Below are 26473 nucleotides of genomic sequence, written 5' to 3' on the forward strand. Positions count from 1 at the left end.
GTAACAATACAATTTTACACTGGAGGATGCTTATAATGGCCAGTTGCCGAATGAGACCTCTATGAGTATGCTCATGTTTCCAAATTATTAGAGATGTCACTTATAGTACAAGTGAACTGTGTTCATCATTGTTGTGATGACCCCCCCCCCCCTCTCCTACCTCCAACTTGTGTTAGTGTTTGCGGGTAATAAAATGACCTTCTTATTGTTGTCTACATAATGATATTTACCGATAATTCAAACAGCACTTGGAAGCACTCATCTTCAAACATCTCCAGGAGGACCCCTCGAACGTATCCAGTGTCTTCTCGGCTCGTTTATTAGTGTCAGAGTCAGAGATTCAGTTTTTCCTCGTTTATTATAACTACAGAAATCAAGAATGCGTTGTCTGGTGTGACTTGCTGCGGTCGTCGGAAGCCACACAGTGACCACGCGATCAAATGCTGGATGCGCCCCTCCTCAGTGATTATTTCCTTCTCCAATCTACACATCTGCGTACTCCACACCAGATAAGTCTCGTCCGCACTGACATTTTCTCTCCGAGATCGCCCGTCTAGCTCAGCTTTCTGGAAGTCGACCACGGCACCGGTCTGAACGACCTGCACGTCAGGGGTGCTTTTAACCACGTGTCCACTACTCTTGATTTAAGTGTAAGTATGTTAGATTCCTGATCAACAGGAAACGTAGTGGCATTGCACGTTGCGTGTATTTCGAAGTCGTTTTATTGTTGATACAATTCGTTACGCTTTCAAATGGTTGATTGACCTGGTGCCGTGAACATTCGGTCCGGATCTATCTACTAAAGCAAAAGGGAAATTAAAAGAAAACACGCCAAAACTGTCTCAGTGTACTCATTAATTTAGAGTTGACGAGGAACCGATGTGTAATCTGTCTGCAGGCGTAATTATGCGCTGGTGTCAACAGTAATTCCGCATTTGCCAGAGCTATAGATGTGTTGCGCATGCAGTCATCATATTTTTCTCCCGGTATGTGTTTCACTGGTGCCACTTCATAACGCAGTGCGCCAAAATGAATCTAAACCAACTGTTTCTTTGCGTTGCTATGTGGAGCGTGTAGGACTACCAGCGTCAGTGTTTATGACTAACGCCTTTTCGCTTTATTTCACTTTTTTCTTCGGACATATAAACGAAATATATATATATATATATATATTGCCGAAAAGGCGCGTTCAGCGATGGCACCACTTTGGGCATCTATTGCCTCTCCGAGTGTTTTCCTGTGACGGTAAAAAATGAAAAACGACAGTCATATATTTTTCTTACTATATCTTTGTTATTGTAACATTATCCACACACTACAGAGAAGTACAGGATGTAAGGAAGTACAGGAAAGTGTTTGGTTAAAGGTCATGCCAGTCTTCTGACCTGACCTCTTCTTCTTTCTGGAATTTTACGTGCCAATACCTATTCTGATTATGAGACACGCCGTAGTGGAGGGCTTCGGGTTAATTCTGACCACCTGGGGTTCTTTAACGTGCACTACACACGGGCGTTTTTGCATTTCGCCGCCATCTAAATGCGGCCGCCCCGGCCGGGATTCGATCCCGCGACCTCGTGCTACAGCAACGCAACGCCTTAGCTAACATAGCCACCGCGGCGGGTCAGTCTTCTGACCTCTGAAAATTTGTGAAAGGGCTGGGCTGCCCTAGTTGGACATACAATGGGACGATGATTTCGTGTTGCAGATTCCTTTCTTTGCTACACGTGCATTCGTCTCAGCAGCCGCGTACTTCGGCATTTTGCACTGCATGACTTCACAGACCTTTGACAGCTTCACTTCTTAAGTTTGACCCTAAATTCGCTTCACTTCCGGTATCGCAGGAGGGTAGGCATGCACGTGAACTAATTGTTGTGAAGCCTGTATCCTCCGGTCAAAAGTTGCCTATTGCACTGCTAATCATCACCACTGTGGCGTGTAAAGAGGAAACCGCAAGGCACATTGACAGTAAAGAAAATGTGAGGGCTCTTGACGTGGAAAAACAGACATGCGTGAAAGTCTTAAGCTAGAACACCCAAGAAAGGAAAGAAGGAAAGCCTGTCAGGACGCGGTTGCTGTCACCGCGGATTGTTACCCCTTAAACATAAAGTGTGCGTATGAATAAGGCGAACATGGGTAATCTAATTATTCCACCGATCGTGAGGTGATAATACTCAACAAAATATTTGGGAAAGGCAGCCAGTATTAGGCTGATAATAGTGCATTTGCAAAATCTTGCTGAGAATGCCAGATAAAGGTATTTTGTAAGCATGATACTTTAGGTCACAGATAAGTAGAACTTGCTCAGTTAACAACGACAGAAGTTGCGCAACTGTAGCAAACTAACTCGCTCAATCGACGCAACAAGCAGCTGTCTGAGTGTTTACTAGCACGCCTATATTCGGGAGCACTTATTCTCCGACCACGTGGCGAAGCGCGGATTATCTGGCGCTAAAGCTGTTAAATACGTTGGCCACCTTAAAGGATGGTCCGTCGAGTGTACGCCGCAAAACCTCCGCCTGGCGATGACGTCACCATGCGTCGCCTAGCAACGCTTCGCCCCAGCTGCGCCTCGCCTCACCACAGCTGTGTGAGCCGTGACGTCATCGCGCACGCCGCATGGCCGTGTGGAGTGGTTACCGCGACTGCGCAGAGGGAGAGCTAAGCCGTGACGTCACTGCGCCGACCCACGGGATATATAGCTCCTAGTCACTGCCGCGGCGACAAAAAATGCCCGCCGTCTCCGTACCGAGCACATCGCCGCGAAAGTGGGGCGGCCGAAAAAGAGCTTCGCTCCCGAAGAAGAGGAAGTGCAGCGCGAAAGCCGCCGCGCCGCTACTCGAGAGGGAGTAAGACGACTTCGTTCCTATCCCGAGTATCGCGCCACCGGAGCGGCGGCGAAACGTCGGCGATTCTTAGAAGATCCGGAGTTACGAGTCCGCGAACTCGATCAAAAGCGTTTGAGCATCCAGAAGCGTCCAGACACTTTAATGACCGAGTGTTCGTTGCTCCTCGGGCTGTCGATGATTCCAGGGTGATCTTGCGCAAAACGTGGACACGCCTCGAAGCATAACTTCGCAAAAAATTGGCCGAACCGAGATAAAGCTAAGTGGGGTCGCCAGCTTCGCTGTTTGCCCAGTCTTCGCACCACTATAGTGTGAAGCTGCCCCCATTTTTTTTCTCGGAAAAAAACAACGAGGCAAACCTGCTTGATTCGGAGGTTATTTGAGGTGCCCTACAACTTTGTAATTGATATGTTTGTGATTCAAGCAATAATTAAAAAACTTCACTAATTAAAATCAATTATTAAATACTTCGTGATGAAAAAAATACTGGCTGTAAGTACACAATACTACGGCTGCTATGCAGTCGGTACAATTTCTCTAGACCTCTTTGCAGTATATTCCTGCAAAGAATGTCGTCATCACATTTGAGTGCAAGAACTCTGTGTTCATTTTGGTTAGCTTAATGTGACTATTTCTTTTGGGTGCACTTCTAGAAAATGTGAAACCTTACTTTGTCAGGTAAAAACAAAAGTATTTTATTGATAGAAAATTATATGCAGAAAAACATGTTTTAATGCAGTTGTGGTTTCTATAACTTTTTATTGGGCTTGTTTGGCCCTGGTGTGTCCAGTACTTCAATTACTTATTTGGTCAACAAGCCCAAAAATCTCTTCTCCATTTCATTGTTTTAGTTTCAAAATAAATATTACACACCTATGAAAAAATATATTCAAGGCAATACACAATAGCACCTATTTGCATCGTTGGTCAAATCTCGTGTGCTAAGTGCGCTACCCAAGGCAGGAGCAAAGGAAAAACTGCATCCGAAGTCAAACATTCATTGTATTCCTTGTTTCTAGCAAGGACGCCAAATTGACTATTGTGCAGAATAAGTAATGTTCTTAAAGTGCTGGGCGACAACAGAAATTAAACATCTGTAGCCAGAAGAGCGTGCAATGGACCATGCAGGGTGTGCTGGACACATGTACTGGATTTATTACAGCACCGAGATGGCAGCTCAATATCTAGTGCTGCAGCTTTTTGTGAAAAAAAGGGCAGACAAGCTATTGGAGCAAGACAAGCTATTGGACAGCAACCTCGGAGCAAAGGGTTCACAAGATCAATACGCTGTACGCACATGTGTGCACAATGATTGTTAATGCATAACTCAAGGAGCGATCCACGTTTTCTACGGCTTGCCAAGCAGCGACTCTGGCTGCTCTGTATCGCAGCAGATAGTGTACTAGAATACACCGTACACTGTAGTGCAAACTTGAAGACCCGTGAGACTTAAGCGCGAGCAGGGGAGGTCAGTAAACTGTGTCAAGATAGACGTCAACCTCATGACATGGAAACCTCGCGAGGTTGCCCACATTTGCATCCAAATCGCAAGTTTGGTGAAATGGAATGATGAGGAAAAAGTCTAACTGTCAATGGCTTACGCACAGCTAATAGCGGGGTGCGGAGGAAATTTCACTTCTTAGTGAAATAGTAGTTCTATATGACAACTACTTATCTTCTAATTATGTTACATTTGCAAGGGGTAAAGTTGTGGATGTTCTTAAGTTGAGGGTTTCTCATTGTAAGGCGTTTTGTTTTCCTGTTTCCTTCTTGCCAGCATTCAAGCATTATTTTTCTTTGAATGGCATGCAGTTGACATGCACCCAAATTGCTTTCCGAGAATGCCTGCAATGTGTTTTTAAGTTCTTTGACTTGCTGCAAATGGGGACGCAAAAGATCCAGTGCACATTGATTCAAGGTGATGCCATGAAAGGGAAGGAATTAGGGAGAGAAAGGGAAAACACTTTATAATTTAGCTGATGGGTGTGGCAGGCACAATGGGGCAAGTTCTAGTTTTGACTTTAGACTGCTGGATTTACTAGATCTGGCATGTCTTTGTCCATGTGCCACTTTTTTTTCTGTGCTTGAATGACCAACACATATGCTGTTGCTTTTTCCCCCTTTTTATCCAGATCACGAGGGTACGCATTCAAAAGAGCCGAGTTGTCTGAGGCATGCCAGACAATGAAGACTCTCCTAAACAACTAATTGTGCCGAAGGACTGCTTAGGATCATTGCTTAGCAACTCTCATTTGGTGTTCCAAGTTTTTCCACCACAAAATTTGTTTTGCAACTTCAACGTAAACTTTGTTTGCTCATTTATTTTCAGTCGTCATCTACTGCCAGTGGTGCTCAAGTTGAAGTACAGAAACAGCAGCTCAAAAAAAAAAAATTGCCAGCAAGAAACACAGAAGAAATTTTATTCATTCTCACTTCACATGTCTTATCTGAACACATAGGTGGTACCTGTATTTAGAAAGCACCTCCTTCACCCATGCCTTTGAGAGTGCATTTGGTGTTGAAGACATGAGTTTTGTTGTTAGAAATTACTTTCTCTTTAGACTGAACTTATTTTCAGTTAGATTTTTGCAGCCTGTTATCTGCCATTGCTGTCAGTCATCATTATTTCTCACTGTGCACGCATACATAATTGAGGGAATCTGCAGAAGAAACGATTTGGTGTAAAGTTTTGTTTATATATTCTCCAAGGTAACCTCCACAGGTACAGATACCTTTAGGAATAAGCTCTCCAGTGTGCAACAAGGAAGGAGAGCCTGAAATATTGCTCACAAGTCTCTAATAAAAGTGTCGTAAGACAATCATAGGATGTAGGCACTGTGAAGTGTCTTGTAGTCACATTGCTTTCTTAATATGAAAAGAAGGCATCATGAGCAGGGTTTCGACCAGAGTTGAATTGAAAACCAGAAAAAAAAGGAAAAGAAAAGAAACTTTTATTTTAATCAGAATAAGGGAACGGCAATTTTTGTCACTCTGGAACCGCATCCAAAAAATTATTTCGGTATTTAGTTTAAATCGACAGCCTTCTATAAAGCACTATATGTTCAGGCAGTTCCTGTATTTGTCGCTCAACCATGCTGTGTTATTGTAAATGAACGCCTGCCTAACATCACTTTAGAACAATGTTTTTAAAAGGGGCAGGCATGCTAGTATTACATTAAGGAGCTTTGAAAACTGATCACTGCCTAGTGTTTTGGCACCAGCCGGAGGTGTGTATGATCACTTGTGAAGGGAAATGCTTTCTAGTTGAAAGGTTGGCTTTGATCACACTGGTGTGCAAAGTGAATCACTGAGCACCAGAAAGGCAAACTGTGGCATCTTGATACTGAAGTACTCCCTCAGCTGTAAACTGACTCAATCAAGTGAAGGAAGAATGTGTCCATGTTTTGCTTAGCACTATGCACGTGAGCTTCTTGTTGCAGTTATTTTGTCAGGTTATCCAAAATGGTCTTAACATGTAGCTGTAATAATTTGCGACGAGCATTGATTGCATAGTGCCCATAGAGTGACAGACAAATATTGCAAGTGTTTAAATGGAAGGTGATGTGCATTTCTCGGAAGTGCATTGGTAGAATTTTGCTGGGGGATCTGAAAAATTCATAATAACAGAACTGTATTATTGGCCTAGTCCTTTCCACCTTCAGCTGTGCTTCATTTCATTACTTGCACCGTTGACACGGATGTCTATGCATACAATGCGACACCTTTCAGTTTTGATGCCTCCCCACATTAATGCTGGCATATTTACACAGCTGCTCTTCTCACAATGAACAAGTGCAACAGTGCAAAAAGTTAAGTGGCATCTGTGCATTGTGAAAGATGCTGTCACAATAGATTGTGTACCTCCACGTGAGGCACATCAGATATAGCATCAATTACAAGGAGAGTCTCCCAACAAACCTACAACGTGTGAGGCATGCAGCTAGTAAGGTAAAAGAAATGCCATGAGGCACTGTGACTGTTACGAAAATCTATAAGGTGCTACTATAATGAAAAAGAAAAATAGTACCTTCCTTCATGGAGCAAGGTGTGTGGCCAGGCGTGTTGATCCATGATGCAAATTCAGTGTGGAAACTGAACACGGCCACAAAGAACAGAAACGAAGACAGGTATCGACTTCCAACTGAACTTTATTTCTCGGAAGCTGCATATATACACCTATGCGCAAGTTTCTAATATCAATGAGCCATGTAATTGCGACCTGCCTCATATCAGCCAAAGCAACTACAACTTAAAAACAAATTAAAATATATCTAAGTGAGGGCGCAAACACCTGCGCATTGCAAATAGGATTTTTCACTGTCTGACAGCGCTTAGTGTGGGCTGCTGACCTCTCCTGCCCCCGTTTCCGTTTCCTTAGCTTCCAATATTAGGGGCATGCAAATAGTAATTTTTGAGACCAAATCAAGTACAAATCAAATCGTGGAAGAAACAAATAAAATATTCAATACTTTTCGAATAATGAACAACTGTTTTCACTGTTATTACAATACAGTGTTCATCATAGTACTAATAACAGTAGCAATAATAGTTTTTGGTATTAAATTGCATGATATGAATCCTTGTTTATTAAAAGCACAAACATAGCACTAGGAACAAATTAAGTAGTTTTCATGCCCGGGACTTTTTGGAGAGAGTGAATGACCACGGTTTAGCCAGTGAAGTCTGGTTCCTTGGCCGATGTAGCCTGCACCACTCTGTAGCTTCCCCTGTTTATGCTTGTCATAGCTGCGGGTATTAGATTTGTTGATACTGTTGCTGCAATTCTGTTTGGTTGAGAACAGTTGACTATTTTTAAGTATTCAAACTATTCGAAGTATATTTGTGTTTACAAAGTAACTATTCGATTCGAAGACTGCATCGAATAGGGCAATATCTAAATTGTTATTCAAAAGTTTCTAATACTTGCACATCCTTCTTCAATATTAATCTGGTGCACTCATTCGTCTGTCTTGCGATCACTCCAGTGTCCCTGAAGAGGGGGTCACAAATGCACTGCATACAGTGCAACATTGTCCATGTCCGGATCTAACCGTTTTCCTTTCACGTCAGCTTGGGAGGGAACTGGGTTCGAAGCCAACCGTTGGACCGACTTGGGTCACTGGGCATATAACAAACGTTATGCGCTGCTCACTTCAATGACAACAAAAAAATTTGCTTCAAAATTTATCCGGTGCTTGGCGAAATCGAACCTGCATCAAATATATTCAGGCAATCTCGTCCGACTATATATTCACACGTGAGCCATGTCTGGACTTTGCCACGGATACCACAGATGGCACAGCGCGTCCAGAGGGAAGCTCAAGAAAGAGCCTGGCTGAATACATGCCCGATACATGACGCGTTTCGGCGGTAGCACTACTGCATGTGGCTACATTGCTTCTATGCTGATCGCATTAACTTCGACATTCATCATGAGATTGGTACTGCCGGATTTTTTTTTGTCACTTAGATTTCACTTTTATGCTCCCAATAGTCCATCACCCTTAAAGTGGCTGTAGTATTTGAAAATAAAGTAACAAATTTAGGTAGCTGATGATCAGAAGAGATGTACAGTCAAACCTCGATGTAGCGGAGTTGTACTTGCAGCGAAAAACTTCGTTGTATCGAGAATTTCGTTATATTGAGGTTCCGTTAATTCAATGGGACTAAGATGGGGAAATAAAATAGTTTGTTACATCGCGAATTTCGTTAAATCAAGGTTCGTTATATCGAGGTTTGACTGTAGTGTTCTCAGCTTCTGTTAGGTTGGAAATGCGCTGATTAACGATAGCACCGTTGGAGCTAAAGCTAGCTACCAAACAACATGCTCTTATCTACAGAAAATACATGTGAACGGAGAGTCCACTTGAGTGATGCCAGTGACATTACCTGGATGCATTTCCAACTGTTTCTTTTTTGCAGGGCAAGGCTAGCACGATGCGAGCACTCGCCATACAGACTGCCTGCTTTTCTGCAGGGCGCACTTGTTATTTCAGTGTTCTATATTTTGTACAACAGTCTTTGTCAAGGTTATTGTTAATGTTAATATATGGGGTGATCATTTCTATGTTCTACGGAATTTTTAAATATTGCCTGTGGCAGATAGCGTAATTTCTATCCTTGAGCAGCATTATTTAAGAGGCGGACATTACTAGCACAAGGAATCAGAACGCATAGTCAATGAATTAACAAAAATCCACTAATAACTCCTTAATTAATTACTTTACGCCACATAATGCAATTCACAAATGTAGCTGGTGAGCTTGTAAGACATATTCATTTAAATTATATTTCCGGATTACACCAATTTCGAGATATTATTTCCCAATGTGTGGGATGAAATACATGGGCGTTCCAGTTACTTTCGTGCTTCATGCTTAAAAGGGCGTTTTGTTTAAAAAGTAAGCAGAACAACAGTGCATTTTATTTCATGTATTTATTTCTGAAAGTGCCCAAGAACAGCTCTACACCTTAGTATTGGTGCACTTGTGTTACACAAAGAACAGAAAATTAAAAAATTCAGAGCCCTTCCCCTGTTGAGAAAATGGGGGTAAACAAAGCTTGTTGCCAAGACGACACTGTCGCAGGTGTTCTGCTTCGTTTGCCCTAAACTCGGGGTCGGCGGCTTTTCGCTGACGTTTCGCCTGGGCTTCGGAAGCCCTCACGCTAGAATCAGCGTGCTAGAATCAGCATGCTAGAATCGGACGACAAGCTTCACTTGCCCACCTTTTCTCAACAGGGGAAGGGCTGGTGATTTGGTCTCTTTAGGTCCCACATGTGACAAGGGTAGTTCAAGGGCACGTTACAGGTCCCCGAGCCCACAGGAGAATGTGCCATTGAGCTAGCACCCTTTCTGCACTATCACCAGGATAGGCCCACTTTGCAACGTGAAACCACTACCGCCACCACCGCCGACACTTGTGAGCTTACAAAGCTTTGCTTAAAAACAACAAACAAAACAGTAAACCTGAAAGAACAGTGGTAAAACGCAAAAAAAAAAAATTTGGCTGACATCAACGACAGAAGTCAGATAATGAGCAAATACAAGAGCTGAACATATCAACATCATAACTTAAGGTATTTTGTTGTGTCACAAGACGTGCTATAGCTTTAGAGGTGCAAGAGGACTTTACGCAGAAAATGCTGGGATTACGCAAGTTTGGGCGAGGCACACAGAACGTTACAGCCGACAGTAACCGCAGACAGGAAAAGTGGTTATGAATTAGTTTATACAAGAATAAGTAATCACGATACTTTTGCCTTATTTTTAGGGGTGCAATATTAAACATGCGCAGTACATGCTCATAGGCATAAAATACACGGCGTCACAGAAATCTATCGTACAGGATACGAATGAAACCTCGCTGAACACATTCAAATTTAGCCACATTGGTCAAATTAATACAGTTCCATACAACAAAACTAGACTCTAACTTGGTGCGGACAAAAGAAGAATACAACAGAACAACGCAGCCCTTTGACATTCGTAAACTTTTTTGTCGTTCTTGATACGAGACCTAACTTTCTGTAGGATGCATTAACAATGCTTGAAACATGTTGTTCGAAAGTTAGCCGAGAGTCAACCAATATACCTAAGTTGTGCGTACAACTTGCTCTTTTCAAAGGAATGTTATAAAGTGAGTATTGATATGATAAAGTGGTCATTTGGTGACTAAAGGAAACAGCAAGTGTCTTAGTTAGGTTAATATGCAAAAAGTTAGAAGCACACCACTCCGTGACAGAATTCGCAGCGAGTTTGATGGTGCATATCTGCAAACTGGTTCGATCTGGAAATTCATTCCAAATGGACACGCCTTGCAAGCTCACCAGCTACAAGTAGTAAATTGGCATTTGTGCTGTAGAATAATTAAGTCGTTAATTAGTGAATTTTGTTAATTAAATGAATATGCTTTCATTTCTCATGCATGTCTGCCTCTCTGAATAACCCAGTTCAAAGAATATAATTGTTATCTGCAACAAACGACTTTTAGAAATTCTGTAAAACTTAAAAATAATCGCCTCGTATTGCGAGAGGAGGTGATATGCAGAGAAATTGCCATAACTAAGTATCTCTTGCAGATAATTATATGTTTTAGCTCATCATTATTAATAGTGTCTGTCTATTTGTGTTGTAAGTACACACTATCTGAGGTGTCTGTTTCCAAATGGCCTTTTTAATTATCAAAGATGGTGCAATCATTCCCAGTGGCCTTACTTTATGATTTAACCTTGACATTAAGAAGTTCTTTTGGTGTGGTGATGATTTTATTGCAGGTGCAATTAATATGCTTTTAATGCATTCACAGGAGAGAATATCAATCGGCTCTCTTTGCTTATGACTGTTTCTGTGCTCATGGTATGTTAATGTAATGCAATGAATATAATTGGGGGAGAGATCACGTTTTGTGTGCGACTTTCTTCCGAATCAGTGTTTGTCAACCAGTGACTGTCGATGACGTACACCGCACGACAGGTGGAAAAATCTGAGCTGCATCCCCTGTAAATATAACCCAGTGAGATTATTCATTTAGCAACGAATTAAAAACATTTAAATTAAAGCAAGTTGTCTTAGACACAGTAGGTGAGTGGTATCTTTAGTTAAGTTACAATCTGTATTTGTTGTTGCTGATGGTGATTGCATTTTATTGGCGCAAGGGCATCTAAGGCCAGAGAGCGCCAGGACATGCGTCTTAGTTTAGCAGAATTGCGAGTTTAAAACTATGATTTAAAATAGAGGCTGTATAGAGGCCTGCACATAAGACAGATCTATATATATTAGTGCACCGATTCTAAAATAATTACTAAAAGAAATATAAGGCCTTAAATACATTGGCTACAGTCACATATGTTAAATTATTGTGGATAACCCGAGTCTCTCACTGTACAATTCTTGTTTACGCAAGAAGCGCGAGGGCTCAGACATACTTTTGTGCATCAGATTGTACCTCACCTCTGTATTTGTTGTTAGTTATTGCATTTTACCCACCTGTTGTTTCACTGCATTTTCTTTGCTCACATCACAGTCAATCTCTTCATGGAACTACTTTCGGCTAGATATTGTATCGTCAGCGCAGTCCTTGCGTCGTACAAACTTAACATCGAGCTCATTGATGAAAGCTAACCAATGACTGTAATACGCTCTTGACTCGAGTGTGTTAAGTGGAACGAAGAATGTGGCACTGTTGACAGCAATGCCATTGTGAATTTCCATGGATTGCCATGTTTATCAAGAGCATCGTGCATAGCCTGTGGGCCTTTCCATTGTGAACTATCTCTGGACAGGTGCGAGACTAAATTGCACATGCTACAGCAGTTCTTTGTGCTTCTCAGCAAGCGCCCACACGGGCTTCAACTGTCTTGAAGCTATTATGGCAACACTCGCTGGTCTTTCACTGAAAAGGTTTGTAGAAATGTCCACACACTGCCCCGTAGTGTATAGATTGACAGTGTGTATTGCATGCATTTGTTTTGATCAGACCTACAGATATATCTTAGTGGAGAGCTTTCATCATTTTAACTTTGCTAAAATAATTATATTAGCCACCTATATTTGTGAGAATACATGCACTGATGATATTTACTTTCATGGTTGACGACTAATGTGCATACATGTGTGTCGAGGACTTGCCTACTGTGCTGCTCACATTTTACCAAGTATTGTCACTTGCATATCAAAATGAGAACACACTAACTGGGATAATTAATATATATATCTGCTTTCCCATATATGCTTGAGCATCATTACTAATAGATGTACCTTGGATGTAAATCAGCAACGCTATGTTAAGTTTCTTAAGTGGATATTTTGTGGATATCCTTTGGCGATCCAACACAGATATCGTATTCACAGTAAAACGTTTCGACCTCACTTGGATGACCCTCGGATATCTGTAGTCTTGGAATGCTTACATCGGGCTCTCAACAGGCCACAAGGCATCATGGAGACATCCAGGGAGTTCTCGTTGGAAAGGTCTGTGAAACAGGTTCGCGTGTCCACCTATAACATGGCAGTAAAGGCGCAGCATAGTCTAGACAAGGTCGCAATGTCATTGTTGCCTCCCCACTTCTCGAGACGTTTTTTTTTTTCAGTGATTGATGAAACATGACCGTTTCTGCATTTCCAGTTGAAACCAGGCCCTGCACTGAGAGACCAAAGGTCATCCATTTATCCATCACAGCTGAAAGGACCGGAGAATGGTACCACTGTCGTCGTTGTCCCTACCGATCAAAATATGGGCACTGTTTCAAGGAACACTTGCGGAGGGCTCACGATGGGGAGAAGTCCTTCGTGTGCACTGTCTGTACAAAGAAGTTTGGAGAAAAGCGAACGCTCAAAGATCACATGAACACACACAGTGGAGAAAGACCGTATCAGTGTACTATGTGCCCGTATAGAGCTTCTCATAGGTCGTCATTAATTCATCACATGGCGTGTCACGCTCCCGAGAAACTATTTTCATGCAACCTGTGTCCTTATGTCACCGTGCGTCGTATCGATGTGGAAAGGCATGCAATGAATCATGAAGATCAAAAGCCATAGAAATGTTCACAGTGCTCGTTTGCTTGCAATGCCAAAAGCAACCTGACCCGCCACATGTCGAAGCATGTGCAAGCCCACTTACCCAAGTAACTCCTACTCCTAAAACATTGCAGGAAACAGTAGAGGAGAAATGTGGGCTATACTTCAGTTCCTGCTAAGGTCATCGCAGCCCCTGCGACAACTGAACTGCTTGTGTTTGTCTAGAGTTGCAGATCATCCTAGCAGGGTTAGAGTCCAGCATTTCATCTGCCGTTTCATTCCTGGGAGAGGCATTTTGATCAATTTTACTCTTTTTTTTGGCAAAATAGAGTATTTTTGCGCATCCTCTTGCGTGCGGATACGTACTGCGCAGTAACAGGGGCACAAGTAGCGGCCAGCTTCTGTTCGTCTTTCACACTGTCTAGGACGGCGGGTTATTGTTATATCTTATCCTTTTAAAAGGTTACGTTAAGACCTGTTCCCAATAAATTTAAAGTTTTTGTGTTGCTTTCCGAGTTTCATGTACAGTGTGTTCAGTAAAAACACTGTTTGCTATCAATAACTAATACTTAGTGTTCACTGCCAAATTAACTTTCTTAACTCTCAATTTATGGAAAAGTATGCGCTCTTTCATGGGGTGCAGAATGCTGCAATTTCAAATTAAGTGCTCCGTTTCATTTCTCTCGTGCCTGCGTGTGGTTGTACTGCCCCAGGCAGTAAATTTATTGTGTAGTCCACATACTCCAAATAATTCAAGTGTTTATCAGTATGCTGTGAAGCTCCAGCGCAACATGCAGCCTGAGCATTCTCTATACTTCAAATCTTGAATCGAAAGTTGTTGACCTTTGCGGTTCTTGGCAGCAGCATAAATAAATGTGAAATACCTCTTTGTTTCATTGCAATACACGTCATCGCACTCCACTAGCATGCACAAGTACACCTGGATTACATTAGCATGTTAACTTCAGTAGTGATGAATTTCATGCATGACTTGCTGCTGTTACATTAAGTTGCAATAAAGAGACAGCTACAGATGAAATTATTTACATGTTGTAAGAAAAAAAAAACAGCTTTTTTTTTTGCCCCGATCTGTAGTTGGGCCAAAACTTAGTTGCAGCTTCAACATAATTAGTATGTTTGTGTAGCTCTAATGTTACTGAAGCCCAGGCCATCACCTTAATTTTTTTTATTGTTCTTTCATTTTGCTACCCCAATTTGTGTAGATGCTGCAATGTGGTCAAATTGTCAGCCTTCAAATTGCCTTTGTCTTCTGCGTCTACCTCATTTCCAATGTTTATGCATTGCACACAATGCAAAAGAGCTGCTGACCTTGAATTTCTTTTAATAAAGTCTGGAGAAACATAGCCGGTCGTTGCCTGTTTTACTCTTGACTTCTTTCACCTCAGCTTCTCTGCTTCAGTTCTTTCACACTCGGCCACATTGCATTAGCTCAACTGAAGCAAAACAAGCCCAGCGATGTCAGCTGTGATGGTGGACCCATTTTTAAATTTTTTTTCAGGCTGTACAAGTGCACAGCAAATTTCTTTTTGTATGTCTGTGTCAAACATTCACCTAGTGTGTTGCTCACATTTTACCAATCATTGTCATTTGCACGCGAAAGTTAAAATACAGTAATTTGCATAATTTAGCATATTTGCTTCGGTATCTTTACCAAGTTGGTGTTAGCCAGTGCCACTCATGGCCATGGCGGCAGTCACTCTCTGGGTCAGATATATAAACAAATACCATACATAAATTCACTTGCATAAATACCCAAAAATGTGAACGTGGGAACAGCTACCACTGCAGCTCATCTGGTAGCGCTACGCATGTGTAATGCGGAGGGTATGGGTTCAGCTCCTACTGACAGCAAGTTGTCTTTTCGTCCACTTTGATTTACCTTACTATTTCTACATTTCAATTAAAACGACAAATAATGATAATGACACTCCTCTTGGCTTCGTTATCTGTTGACTTCATATAGTTGCGAGAGGTTCAGTAAAATTTTAACCTCACGGAGAGACCGACAGCTCCAAAAAATGAATTCATCACACTACAATTTGGGACGCATCTTCAAAATTGAAATCGGCAGAATTCAGCAACTCTTCTGGCCCGAAACTCGTTTAATGCGACATCAGTTACTGATCTTAACTAGTATGCCAAATGGCCCCAACATTGCGCAAATCTTCTTCACAAATTCCCTATGCTGTATGCAACGACAACTTGCCATTCGGTCACTTTGAATGACGATGATGTTGGCATTAAAATCGCACTTCCCCAACTAGCACCTAAGATGGCAAGGAGTTCTCAAAATAGGAATGCCAAGAATGACTGAATTGCAGAACACTGTGGGGAGGCCAAGCAACTGATACGTTAGCGCAATGCCTCCTGCAGTCGTGCTCGAGTGCGTCTTTGCATCAGCGGCCATGAAAATGAGTGAAAGAGGCAATGAAATTGTGCAGAAATCATTGACAATGATTGTGCAAGTGAATAGCCAAATGCTTTTACAGAAACCCTTTGGCTTTATTGAAGGAACGATAAGCCTGAAGGTGAATATTCGTTACAGTAAGGATATTTATGTAGCGCTTGCTTCACTGCATAATTCCAATTTGATCAGAGCATTCCAGCATACTGTACTGAACCAGCATATCTGTAGTGTTAGAATAGGCCGACAGCGTGTGCGTCTTAAATACTAATTTGTGTTCGGTGAGGAATGTGTCCTGCAACAGAGGGCGTTGTGTACACATCATATACAAAAAGGACAATGGAGATTTACAAGAATGAGAAGAAAGAAATTAGAAGGGAAAATCTGTACGATAACACAATCTGTACGCCCTGCTATTTGAGGCTTGAGCCGGTTGCCTAAGGACCAAAACATACCGGAGCAAATATTCGGAACTAGATGAGGCATGTGTATGCTGCAGTAAAGATCCAGAGACCCCTCAGCACATCCTAATGGAATGCGACGAGATCCACCCAGCGAGAACCGTAGGTAACGTGCAACTCCCAGAAGCGCTTGGGTTTAAAGTGAAAGGAAATGTCAACATATCAGCCCTAGAGATAAGCAAGAGACAATTAGAGTACTGGTGGAAAAAAAAGCAGGGAAAAGATGGATACGACCTGATCTCTTAAAATCATAGGTAGCGGTACAAGGCAAATTTTTGAAAAAGAACAATGAGAGGTATACAAAAATGCTAGATAAAGAACATGTATAGTATACCTGATTAAATCAGGCAGTGGTAGACTATTTGTCGCCGCCCCTTTTCAAAGGGGATGCCAATAAATCATCATCATACAGGTAAGTCAAAGATCTGGGTTTAACTGTGGAGGAGGAGGAGGAATAAACTTTATTTGTGTAGCAGATTTGCGAGACCTAGGCCTCTCTAACTAGATGACGGCCTCGAGCCCTTGGGCTCTGGCGGCATCTTCGGCCTGCTGGATTGCCTTAAGTTGGTCTTCCGGTGCAGAGCAACTGTGGAACTCAAAAGAAATTATCAAAGTCAAATAAAAAGTATTGCTAAATAAAAATAACATGCAAAGGGGCATTCAAATACAAAAAAAAAATCGGCAGACTTCAGCGATTCCTTTGGCACTAGATTCATTTACCGCGACAGCAGCAGACTGACAATATCGTCAAGAATAATTTCTTCAATGCAATGCACATACTGTTTTCTACAGTATCATCTGCTGTGGCCTCCAAAAAATGTGCACAGATGCCATCACTCTAAAGGAGTCCTCGAGGATTTGTGGTCAGTAAGTGTTACCTTTATTAGCCCCGAGAACGACCTACAGAGGCGCTGCGAGCGCCGCTCGCGTGACATCAGGGCACGGACTCGCGCCTGTGTTCTGCTGCTGTTTGGGCGCAGTCCGGGCGCCTTCTGCAGTGTTTTCGTTTGTTCACTGTCGTTCGCTGTGCTTGTATACTTATGACGGTCATCCCAAATACATTTTTATGACGTCTTCATTCGCACAAACTTATTCAAAGAGATTATTTCCTAGACGACAATTTATTTCTCACGGACAACACTGCAGTGCCAACCGAAGGAGCTCAGACCAGCCCATTGTGTGTTTTTCATGCGCGGATCTGGGATTTGCAGATTGAAGAACTAATAAAAAAGCATAAATAACACGTGACTAATAAAAGCATAAACGCAAAAACATATCACATTAGAATCCAGTTCGGATACTATACCTGCTGTGGAGCAACGAGCATGTCACTGTCTGCTACATATGGCTGCTGCATTTACCTTGATTTTAACCCATTAAAACATGCTTACTTATGACGAGTAGCTCATGGTATATCTTTCATTTCTTCACAGAAATGCTCAGCGGTAACACGAGAACCTGACACTGCAGTTTAGATTCAAGCAGCACCACTTGTTTCTTTAACTCCTTCTCAAAATTAGGCCGTTCTTCACGGTTAATTTTAAGTGGCGGTAATTGTAAAGCTAATTGAGGCTTACAGCTATTTGCAGAATACGCAGAGGAATGTACAAATATTTCTTCACGGTTCCGTGTTACACGTTCAACTTGTGCAATTTACTGCTGCTTGTTTCTTGAACAGACATCGCGAATCTGTTTGGCGAACTGACACAGGCTGCATGGCCCAAATTTTTTAGTTTTGGACCATATGGCTGCAGCTAGAAAGAAGCCAAAGCCTCATTCATTAGTTGTATGGGGCTTATTGAAGATATCATTATTCCCCTGTGGAGGTCAAAAATCAAGTGAATTCACTTGAAGCTTGTGGTGTCTTCTCTACGAGGCAGGCATGTGAGGTTCTCTTTATGTACTCACGAAGCAAATAGTTCTCAGTTTGGTGTAGTTTAACAAACGCAGGATCGAGACATGGTGAGGCAGAAGGCGTTTGAATTTTCCTCTTCAGGGCAGCCTAAGCTGCGCTGTATAGCCTCGAGTATACCTTGGGCATTGCAATTGGCGCTTAAAGAACTGCTTCATGGTTTCAATTCGAAGTTGTAGTGAACTGATGGGTTTCGCGAATAATGCGTGCCTCGCCATAACCACAGTCGGTAGATTTAGTTGTGTAAGGGCAGTGCCATGATGTCAATAAAGGCAACTGAGGGTCACTATGAAACATTTGCTCGCTTGCAATTGATAGGCTCTCGATCTTAACCACGAAACTGTTTTTTCAGGTGATTACTATTATGGTATTCGTAAAGTATATACATATTACATACGTGACACGCCGTCGGGTTAACAGCCATGAGCAATGCGTTTTCTGGGTGCCTGTTTCAGAGAACGGTGAATGTATTAGCAAACGTTTTCATGCAAAATGGGCGCCTAGCTCTTAGTTTTATGCATTAATTAAGTACCCATATTTGACTAGAGCAACTCACCATAGTAATAAGAATCATCATAAAAGATTCGCTGTGCAGTTTCCTTTTAACACGCATTTATAATATTGACATCAAAGACCAATACCAAGATTTTTCTTCCTTGTAAAATGCAATGTCTCTCATAGCTAACCAATAAGAGAATGTTAAGTGTTTTGCGAAGCATCATACACAACTTCGTGTGTTGAAATTGCAGACATTCATTTTACGCAAAGTCTATGGACAGACACTGCGCATATACGCATTGCAAAAGCAGTAGACCCATTCAATGCTACATAGCTGGCGATATCCACGCCGCAAGTTTTCACGACACGCGGTTTTGAAGAAGAAACTGCCGTTGAGGCATGACAGTAAAAAAAAGCCGACATATCCGTCAATAAGTACGGCTAGAGCCACCAATACTCCAAGCATGCACGAAGGGAACGAATGTGCGCAGCAGCCGAGCGAGCGCCGTCCTGGCCGTGACGTCACTCGTAGAGGGCGCCACTCCAACTTCTCGCCGCTAATTACTGCCAGGCTTCAATTCCTCAACTGTAACATGTAGCCTACACAATTATGAAAGTGAACAAGTGGAGCTTTCTCAATTGGAAAATGTGATAATTACCAGAACTAGCTCTCATGTTCAGAGAAATCTTATTTCCTCATCACAAAAAGATAAAATTGCAGTATGAACCTTTCTCAGAAAAGGAAATACTAATACAGCTGCCTTTGTAAGGGCTGAAGGAAGTTTCTAAAATACAGTAAAACCTCGTTATAACAAAGTAGAAGGGGAGCAATAATTATATTACATCCATTATTATGTGCACTGCAATAGGAATATGGGGGATTTCAAGAGGAAGTTCACTAACTTTGCTATATGCATTATTTTATCATATCCCATTTCATTATAATAAGGTATGACCGTACTTTGAATTAGTAGTGAACTTTCATAAAGAAGGAGAAATAAAGTTCGGCAGCCTGTTACATTCTTCTAACATGTGAAGGCAAAAGCCTGCTGTGCACCTGGCAATGCACTGTCTCGCATCGTCCCGTTGCTACTCTCGCAGTTCGGCTTCTTCGGCTCGTTTTCAACGCTTAGGTGTGGCTTCGTGGACTCGTATACCAGGGTCAGACTCTCATTAACGATGTTTTTCTTTGACTAAGTTGCAACCTGTCAGCAGGGTATTGAAACGTATGCTGTTCTGTGTGTTGTATGGGTGATTTCAACGAAAGTATGCACTGTTCGCTTCACTTTGCTGAGCGCTTGTAGCCTCAGCATTGCAAGAGGTATGAGCCATTTCATTTTTGCAGACTGGACGATGCATTTTTTTCAACGCTATCGGGGTATGAGCCACTTAAGGCTCGCATCTTAATATCGCCTTAACAGCGGACTTCAATGATTTCTCTCGCGCTGAACTTGCGCACTCACAGTTGACACTGCCATCTTCTAAATAACAAATTTCAAATGCACGCAATGATCAATTTCGAATGCACTCGTCTGCTATGATCATGCCATGGCTAGGCTGCATGTCAAAATGTTCTCATCGAAATTAGGCACTTAAGGCAGTGGTTCTCAGATGGGGGTCCGTGAAACCCACGCCCACAAAGAAAAAAAAAGGGAGGGGGGTGCAAATATTTGAATAATTATATTTTTAATATAAGAATTCGATTTGAAAAATAGATAATCGAAAATGTTCGAACATTCGGTTCAATACGAATATTCGAATCAAGTCTAATGCACTCTGTGCGGGAGCACACATGGTTCTCAGCACTTGTTTCTATCTACTCCGAGAATATTAGGGCGATATTGTGCTGAATTTTGTGACAATTTCGTGCTGCTGGCTAAAATTTGCCTGTAAAGCACACTTAGCCACTAAACGTCAACTTTGTGGGAAAGCCAGCCTCTCAGTAGCAAGGGGCACGGGTTTGCAAACGGACACGGTGCATGCAGTGTTCTTTACAGCGAAGATGTTTATGACTAGGGTTCCGTGGATTTTTCGTGTGTGTAAGGAAAACCTGAGATGCCGCGCAAACATCTTGGTCCAGTGGTTGCGCGTTCGTCGTCTTCAACAGCTGGCTCATCGGCGTCCCTCGTATATGCACTTTAACTGGATTAGTTATCAATAGGCACCATTTTCAAGATCAGTAGACTCCCAGGTAGATAACAAAGGCTTCACAAAGATTTGCCGCTGTGCAGCCCGTGTCGGTCATGTCTATGTTCACACCGCCCTCTCTTTGTCGGTGTTCCAAGCGCTTCCATATCTAGTTTCCTTTCCTTCTCTCCTGGGGTGGCGGTATATAAACAAACCAGAACGACAATTTGAATTTCACTTTTCTGTTGTAATGGGGTTTAGGCCGGACTCCCGAGGAGCAACGCGCCTATGAAGAACGACGGCGAGAACAGATGCGAGTGCAATCAGCGCCAGCAGGCCGCACATAACAGTTGTCCACCGATCAAGACAATGTGTGTGCGTAAATTTCCTCTCGATGACCACCGATCAAGACAAATGGGTTCATACCTTTGTTCAAACTTATGTGTCATGTCTGTGTCATGTGCTAAACAGCTTCGCTGGCCATCACCTTCACAGAGTGGAATGGCTCGTGGTTTGTTTTTTTTTGGCGAGGACAGCTAGCAGGAATTACTCAATTTTCCAAGTTAACATGAGCTAACTAGCACAATGTTTTAGAATAATGGCTTACTAGTTTTTTAACACTGCCAATGCAGTTGCAATGTTCCAACATATCAAATTAACATAACTTGCTAATAAATGCGTGTGTATCATTCGATTCAGTATACGAAAATATTTGTGCAACTCCTTAAAAAAATTATGCGTTTTTTAGAGGCTCCCTTATAATTCTCAGCTCCAGGACCTGCTCCTGGAATGGCGGCAGCAATCTGCACAAGAAAATAAAGACTTCACAATGTTAATTGCCAATTTTGTTCGTTAAAAAGAAAAACCTTTCACCCTGCCTCCATCGCTGCAAGGGGTTCATCACTTCCACCAGTACACAAGGGGGCCCCCGACACATGCATGGATAAGAACCACTGATCTAAGGAACATGGGCTTCAATTCTTGAATACAGAATATTTTCAGGCGTCGTTTTTCTCGCCCAAGTCCTGCCCCTTCGTCACTTTGCGCGACAGTTAATTATGTCGAACCTAGTGCACTGCGGAATTTTCCGCAATGGGCTAAATTTGTGGAAACAGTGGCTTAAAATTTTCAGATTGCGAAAGCAGAAAGAAATGTCTAAAGAAAAAAAACTATCAATGCAAGCTATGCTGCTTGAAAGCCCACACAACTGGGCAACTTGTAAATTACCATAAAATCAACGGGTCAGCAGAGTTTGTTCGGCTTACAAGGGGCACTTAAACCAGTCAGTACAGAACATGAGTGTGCCCTCTTTTTACACAGCAGTCGGGGGCCAATAATCATGGTAACTCCGGAGTGTGTTCCTGCTTCAGACACCAACTTCCTTACCTGAAAATTTAATTTCAGCACACCGCCCGCATCTTTAGGATCATCCTGTAATTATGCAGTAGGACTAATCAGTAATTATAACAACTTTAATATCTTTATTCCCTCTGATAGTGCAAAATCGCTACTTTAATAAGGAGCAGATTTTTTTTTCTTGTCATGGCAAATGAAACTTGCTGCCTGATCTCCGTGCTTCTTCTCGCAAAGCATTTCGAAGTATATTTGTGATGGATGAATTTCATCAGCACCCAATCCAGCTTCTAGCTTAAAATCTGTGCAGACAAACGGAACTAAAAGATTACACAACTTTATTTTTTCTTGCATGACTAAAGTTTGAGATACAGGTCATGTTAAAAGTTGCAGCAGTCAAGGTGCTAAAACAATTTAAAAACAAAAGTGCTATTTTGTAGTGCACTTTCTATGGAAAAAAAATTGTAAAAAAGGAGGGTTTCCAGAGATGTGTTTTTCAATGCGTGGTGGCCCCTGTGCTGCATCATCACATCTTCTCGCACAGGTTCTTTATGGCCTTGCACAGCTCTTGAACCGACGAGTCACCAGTATTGCTGGCCATAACCTTCACCACCTGCACAGAGAGGGAAGTGTTAAATTGGAGGTGGGAAACATTATTCAAAATAACTATCTTTAGTTGTTACGTACTACAAACTAAATTGGTTCAATAAGGATGGGCAACACCATCGGAATACAGTTACCGTATTTATTCGAATCTAGGCCGATAGTTTTTTCTCAAATAATCATATACGAAACTCTAGGGTCGGCTTAGATTCGAGGATTAAAATAACGCGCCAGTTTTTAACTGGAACTGATAAATATGGTGCACAGTTAGCACCATCTAGAAAAGTCAGTATCGCAGCCGCTACTAGCCGTGCCAGTAGCCAACTGAAGTACACGAGGGACGTCGCTATTTTGACCTGCGTCGCATCGGTAGTATCGGTATGGTGTAGCATCGGCGCGCGGTGTAGCGTTATCATAAAATGGCACCACACAGGCAATGCCACTATAGTGCCGCTTTCTAACGAATACCGTATTTACTCGAATCTAACGTGCACTTTTAACACGACCCTAAATCTGCGTTACCATACAGCCGTCAGCATTTCAAAATGGCCGCCTCGCACGCGCGTCGAGCCTAGCTACCGTAGCTTCCTCCGTGTACTTGGGCAATAGTCTACCGTCTGTCTTCATGTTCTTTGCGTCTGCTCTATCAGCATGAAGTACCGAGTTCATCATGATGCTGCATTTAAAAGGAAAGTGATCATGTGTGCGGAGACTGACGGAAATCGGGCCGCATCACAGGCGTTCGGAGAATCCGAAACTTGCAAGCATGACTGGCGCAAACAGGAGTCGATTTTCGCCAGCAAAGCAATGCGGAACGGTTTCAGTGGACCGAAGCAGGATGTAATCTGCGACGATCCACTTTGGCGATACGATCGCCTTGGCCCTACCTTGAAAGCAATCTGCGACGGGAAAAGTCCACCGCGCGCCGTGTTTTCGCTGTTTATAGGTAGCGTTGAAGCGAGAGGCATGCTAGCACGGCAGCGTTTTGACAGTTCGTTTTCACGGTCAACGAGCAAGATGTGTTCATGTTTGCTTGTGCACGCGTGACACCGTGCTTGTGAATTTATTTAGTAAGCGAATGTTTGCAACTTTATACGGCCGATAAAACTGCTATCCTTACTTCGTATAGCGGTCTACTAATTTGCTATCGCATTCGATGCATCGCCTTTCGGGCGAAACTGCGACTTATTCATCGCAACTTCAGTGCATCGGGAGGAAATCTGTTTTTCCAAATGACAGAAAGTTGTATTTCTGTTTGAAAGCATGAGATGTGCGGGACTGTAAAGGACTTTTTCTTTTTCGTCACGGAAAACAGGTGCGCATTACAATCGAGGACGCGTGAGAATTGAGTAAATACGGTAGTTATGCTAGCCGTAGAGGCATCGTCAAACGTTCAAGCCTGGCGGAACTTCGGCATCGATAAGAACGTCTGTAGTTGGAGGGGGCCACGGGAGATGCTTTTTGCTTGCGCCGCAACGAGGATGGCAAACATTGATCGTGCACTCCTTCAAAAAGTGCAGCATCTCTAACGTGCTTGATGGTACTCAATATAGTGCACTGTTTGAAGATGTCAGCACTAAGGAAGATAGCGACGATGCAAGCAGCGATGGTGACATAGAATGAGCTCGGCATGTTCGTATTTAATAAATGCCGTTTCATTTTGCAAATGCTGTCCTTGCTTTTTCGTTCGGTCTACATTCGAGGTAAGTTTTTTTTTTCTGGCTTCGACTTTTTCGGGGGTCGGATTAGAATCGGAGTCGGCCTAGATTCGAGTAAATACGGTAAAGCTGAATATAACCAAGTCGGTAAAGTCGCCAATTTGCTTCGTATTATTGAAATTTGACCTTTTATGCGAATAAGTAGAGTTGACAATTGATTTACCTTCCATGGAAGCGGCTGCGAAATTTTCTGTACTACCGGGCAATCAAAAAACCTAATTTTGAATGAGAAAACGAAATTCATTTTATTGAATTTGAGAGACTGAACGAAAGACGTGGTTTCATGCCATGCCAGTATCCTCACATCGACGTACAAATTAACCCTATGAGGGTCAATTTCTTTTGCCAAATACGATCCTCCATGGTCAATTTTATCCCCCCCCCCCCCATTGCAGATTTAAAATCTCCATAGTAACTATTGCAAAAAAAAAAAAGAAAACTGCAATTTTTTTGTGACCATAAACTGACAAAAAATATTTTGCATAGGTGAATGTGCATTGTTTATTCATGAATACAGATGGGCTTGCATAAATATACTTACAAAAATAAAAAGTAGATAAACTGGAATAGATATAAGTCGCCAACCGATTTTCCCAGACTTCGTGGGGACTGAGAAATAGTCGGAAAAATCAAAGCCCTTACAGTGGCATGCCCTGCGCTGCCTCATACTACGCTTGGAGGCGATCAGATTTGCTTGAATTCGTGCAAGACTGACATCTCCGTATACAGTCGACAAGAGCGTCACCGCGTTGGCGATCTCCGTTGCTGGAGATCGCCACAGAGATCGAATAAACGAGCCCCGTTACTTCGCACCACCTAGCTCTCGGGACGGCACAGGAGGTGGCGCCAATCACACAAATGCGAAGCTGCACAAACACCCACAAAGATGCGACACGTCTCCGAGACACACCTGCTCTGTGGACACATAAGAGCAGGTGTGGACACATCAGAGCAACCGAAACTTAAGAAAAAAAAAAGAAAGAAAGAAAAAAGTCGCAATTTCACCCGAAACACGAAGCATCGAGTGCGATAGCAAATTAGTAGACAGTTATACAAACTGAGGATAGTATTTCATCGGCCATACAAACGTGTAAACATTCGCTTACTAACTAAATTAACAAGCACGGTGTAACGCGTGCACAGGTAAACATCAACACATGTTGCTCGATAACTGTGGAAACTCGCTGTCAAAATGCTGGAGTGAGGAGGCACGGCCAACAGCAAGCGAATTGTCCTTTGTGCCGTCTCGCTTCAATGCGAACTAGACGTCGAAAGCACGGTGCATACAAAGCTACCGGCACTAGTTACCTTCAAAAAGTGCAGCATCTCTAATGTACTTGATAGTACTGAATAAAGTGCAGTGCTTGAAGATGACAGCGATACAGAAGATAGCGATGAGGCTAACAGTGATGATGACACAGAATGAGCTCTGCATGTTCATATTCAATAAATGCTTTCATGTGGTAAATGCTGTCCCCACTTTTTCGTTTGGCCTGCATTCGAGGTAAGCTTTTTCTTTTTTTCTGGCTTCGGACTTTCGGGGGTCGGCTTAGATTTGGGGTCGGCCTAGATTCGAGTAAATATGGTATGTGTGCAAATACAGGAGACTCCCATTAATTCAACTCTGGTTAATTCGATTTTTCAATTAATTTGATCCTGACTGAAGGTACTGGCTGGTGCCCATGCATTTCTATGGGCCCGAACTTTCACTATTTCGATCGTAAAATTGGCCTCAGCTGGATAACTTGAACTTGACCAGTCAGTAAGCCTGATTTCTACAGCAACCCCCATAGGCAACACCTTTAGTGGGAGCATCTGTCTCAATGGAGCTTAAAGAACAATGAATGCATTGAAGACACCGTCACCTTTCGTCAAAAACGCCCATTTTCAGCCCGCCCAGGAAGATTTTCAAGCAATAACTGTAGCTTGCACTGCGACTACGGATGTACCCGATTCTAACGTGCGCCGTTTTTTGTAAAAGAAAATTAGGCCAAAAATTGCAAGCGCAGTGCAA

At 42.5% G+C, this 26473-nt stretch overlaps 1 protein-coding gene across 2 annotated transcripts in view; it reads right to left on the reverse strand.

The window, feature by feature from the left end:
* Positions 1–22459: 22459 nt before the first annotated feature.
* LOC119461468 (uncharacterized) overlaps positions 22460–26473 on the reverse strand; it is a 37301-nt gene continuing 33287 nt past the window's right edge. For both annotated transcript variants that reach the window (XM_037722785.2, XM_049672765.1), the window contains exon 9: positions 22460–22751. In XM_037722785.2, the coding sequence (XP_037578713.1) occupies positions 22665–22751 (87 nt within the window). In that variant the 3' untranslated portion in view covers positions 22460–22664. The remainder of the gene's footprint in view (positions 22752–26473) is intronic.

This window comes from Dermacentor silvarum, chromosome 8, assembly GCF_013339745.2.
Source record: "Dermacentor silvarum isolate Dsil-2018 chromosome 8, BIME_Dsil_1.4, whole genome shotgun sequence".
NCBI lineage: Eukaryota > Metazoa > Arthropoda > Arachnida > Ixodida > Ixodidae > Dermacentor > Dermacentor silvarum.